The sequence below is a fragment of the Orussus abietinus genome, unplaced genomic scaffold (assembly GCF_000612105.2).
Source record: "Orussus abietinus isolate OABI.00-Male unplaced genomic scaffold, Oabi_2.0 scaffold1440, whole genome shotgun sequence".
Taxonomy (NCBI): Eukaryota; Metazoa; Arthropoda; class Insecta; order Hymenoptera; family Orussidae; genus Orussus; species Orussus abietinus.
Window position 1 is genome coordinate 1,349 of NW_019395583.1, and position 3,050 is coordinate 4,398.

The following is a 3,050-nucleotide window of genomic DNA, read 5'->3' on the forward strand; positions in this document are numbered from 1 at the left end:
TGGTTTTATTTCTTGACAATGGAACAAATTAATTTTACTGGTAGTTAATCAATTTTTGTACTATCAGTAAATAAACATCATTTATGACATCAACTTCATATCAAACATCTTCAAATTTCTCACCATTAAGAAGCATTTTTTCCGTAAATTAGTATAAATTGAGACCGTGTATCTTCCGAGTCTTGTTATTGTAACTATACAGTCGTTAACATTTCAATCCGCAGACACAACTATTTTGCCTATAGCAAAGAATGTTAATTAAACATGAATTTCAGTTAAGAAGAAAGTGTTTTTTATTTGCCTCGCAATGCGCCACTTAACCTCTCGTCGGGTTAATCTAGCGTTACATCCCAAGACCCATACATTTTATTATTTTATCTATTTATAAAAGTAAAGCCTTATTGTTAGTAGTGGATGCTCACTTTTATACCTACCACCAGATACATTATACAAGTTAAATTTCGGTTAACTCGAGTTGCGGAACCGGGCCTTAAGCGGAGATTAAGCGGTTTAGGTCCGGTTCCACAACTTTCGATAGCCAGAGTTTAATTTGTTTACAGCAGATTTAAACCAGTTAAACTTCGGCTAACTCGAGGTATGGAACTGGGCCTTAAACCTGTTGTAAACCATAGAAACTTGGGTTAACTCGAGTTGTGAGACCAAGTTTAAATGGTTATGTTATACGTATGAGTCGTCGTTTTGTTTATGAACTGTTGTTGTCGTCGAGGTGGCATTGTTACGATGGAAGAAAATTGTCTTAAAATTGAAAATATTAATGCGTGTGAGAATGATGGAGATACTCTTTTGGTTGATCTTGTTAAAAGTTATGCTAATCTTTATGATAAGACCCATCGAGATTTTAAAGATTGCAGTATTCGTGAAAATTCTTGGGCTGAGATCGCCCGGTCTCTTAATTCGTCAGGTTGTCAGTTTATTAATTGTTGTTTTAGTTAAAATAGTAACAATTAATTGAACCTGACTGGCCTCTAAAGAAGAGCGGACTATAGATATTTGTTACTCCTTAATTATTTACTGTTGTTTTCAACCGTTTAGGTTGCGCACAAATGTTTCTTATGTTCTGTAATTTTTATACAATAGTGGAGAATTGTCAAATCCGGTGGAAAAGGCTACGAGAGCGTTTTGCAAGGGAAAGGAAAATGCTGGAAGAAGAGTCTGAAAGCGATGCTGCTGTGTTTAATAGGTCGAAATTCTTTTTATATGAAAGTATGAGTTACTTGAATGAACACGTTCAAAGAAGAAAGTAAGTGCTTGATCCATATTAGCATTCATTTCTATATTTTTTTATTTCATTACAAACTTGTAAGTAAACATGAAGTATAAAAAAAATGAAATTAATTTTAGGACAAAGAGAAGTATCTATCAATTAAACAGGCCCCCATTGCCAAAGAAGGCAGAGCCAGCACTACCAATTACCCAACCTTTACCCTCTTTGGTATCCCTTTTACCATCACCAATACCACCTTTACCATCAATTCCTTCAAGTTCAGCAATAGTACCTTTTCCTTTATCGACATTACTGTCACCTTCACAATCGTCAACGTCTTCGTGCTCATCAGGCTCATCACAGTTGGTCAGCAATGAAGGTATTACTAATAAAATGATGTAATTTTTTTTTAGGAATAGCTACTCTGAATGTATTATATTGTATGCATGCTAATCTGTTAGTAATCTAAAAAAATATGTTAACATTTTGTTTTTCAAACTACCCAAGTATTTCCAATCAATTCGGTATACTCATATACATTCACTATTCTGCATTACTTTGCAGAATTTATTTAAAAAAATTGTTAAGCTATCCAATATATTTAAAAGATCAAATATTAGAAAATAGTTGATTATAATTAATAATTATTTAATATTTCTGAAAAAGAGCCTCATGGGATTACAAAAATGTATCAATGTTAATTGCTCTCATTATATGATTTTAAAATGCATTAATTCAAGATTGAGTTACTATGACAAGGAAATATGAGAACATCGAATTTATTGGTGTTCAAAGGGTACTATGAATCATGATTTGTTTTTAAGTTGTGAAACCTTAATTTTCTAGATCTTCCTGATACCGTGCAAAGACCTCAGTCATGCAGTATATTTAAGAATTTTCATAGAAAGAAACGAAAAATAGATTCCTTGGAAAATAAAATGATTCACCTCTCATCAAATTTAGAGCAGATTTACAGAAAACTTGCCAATACTGTTGCTGAGAAGCAAGAACTGACAGCTGAAGATTACTTGGGAAAAATGATAGCGAGTACTTTAAAAGGGATGGATCAAGGAAAGAGGGCAAGAAAGATGCATGATTTAATAAAAGTGTTATATTCATAAAATATGTAAATAAAACAAAGTTTATTTTTCACAGATATATGAATTTCAAACAATAGCATACACCCAAAAATTCCTAGCATTACAGTCACAACCTAAATAAATATAGTACAAGAAATTGATCAGTAGTGAAAGGCTATAGATCTGGATTGGTATAACATATTATGCTAAGGCCTGCTTCAAACTGTGTTTGTTTTCTTGCTGGTTTGCTTGCAATATTGCCTTGCTGGCAGGTGGTACAGGTTTCACTTGAGAACAATACATGCCGGAGACAGGCTACTTATGCTGTTCCAAAAAAAAATCACTTACGACTCTAATTTTATGCATGGACCATTTATTTATTTGTTTAAATGTCATTTCTGTAATAAATCTGCATAAATCAGTCAGATAGTGTTGTTACCGAAATGTATAGTAAACTGGAAGACTCGCCACACTTCATAGGATGTTCAAACTTCCTACAGTTACCAGCTGAAAGACGGTTTACGAATTTATAAAAAAGAGCATTTTCCCTGGACAAAATGCAAAATGCAACAGATTAATGGAATGATATCGAAATTATAATGAAATCGAAATAAAAATAATAATGTACAGAATCTGTTACCGCTTAAACTACGTCTCCACCGTAGACTGTCGTGCACAGAGATGAGTTGGGAGATTGCTCACAGGCAGGGTCGCGCGATCGCATCGTGTGCTGCCCTCTGGTTTTG

The 3,050-nt window shown here is 33.6% G+C and overlaps 1 protein-coding gene and 1 long non-coding RNA gene across 4 annotated transcripts; one reads left to right on the forward strand and one right to left on the reverse strand.

The window, feature by feature from the left end:
• The first annotated feature begins 669 nt into the window (after positions 1 to 669).
• On the forward strand, positions 670 to 2,381 carry LOC105696042. 3 transcript variants are annotated; one of them, XM_012418182.1, is made up of 4 exons: positions 670 to 922; positions 1,054 to 1,261; positions 1,363 to 1,604; positions 2,072 to 2,381. In XM_012418182.1, the coding sequence occupies exons 1-4, from the start codon at positions 706 to 708 to the stop codon at positions 2,344 to 2,346; spliced, it is 942 nt and encodes a 313-aa protein (XP_012273605.1). In that variant the 5' UTR covers positions 670 to 705; the 3' UTR covers positions 2,347 to 2,381. The 3 variants fall into 3 exon arrangements, with proteins under 3 accessions (XP_012273605.1, XP_012273606.1, XP_012273607.1); XM_012418183.1 differs by having other exon boundaries at positions 1,099 to 1,261; XM_012418184.1 differs by having other exon boundaries at positions 670 to 779; positions 1,099 to 1,261.
• Positions 2,349 to 2,988, reverse strand: LOC111674274. Its single transcript, XR_002762328.1, has 2 exons — positions 2,945 to 2,988; positions 2,349 to 2,811 (listed from the first exon to the last, which is right to left on the reverse strand). It is a non-coding gene; the product is annotated as an uncharacterized LOC111674274 (long non-coding RNA).
• Positions 2,989 to 3,050: the final 62 nt, after the last annotated feature.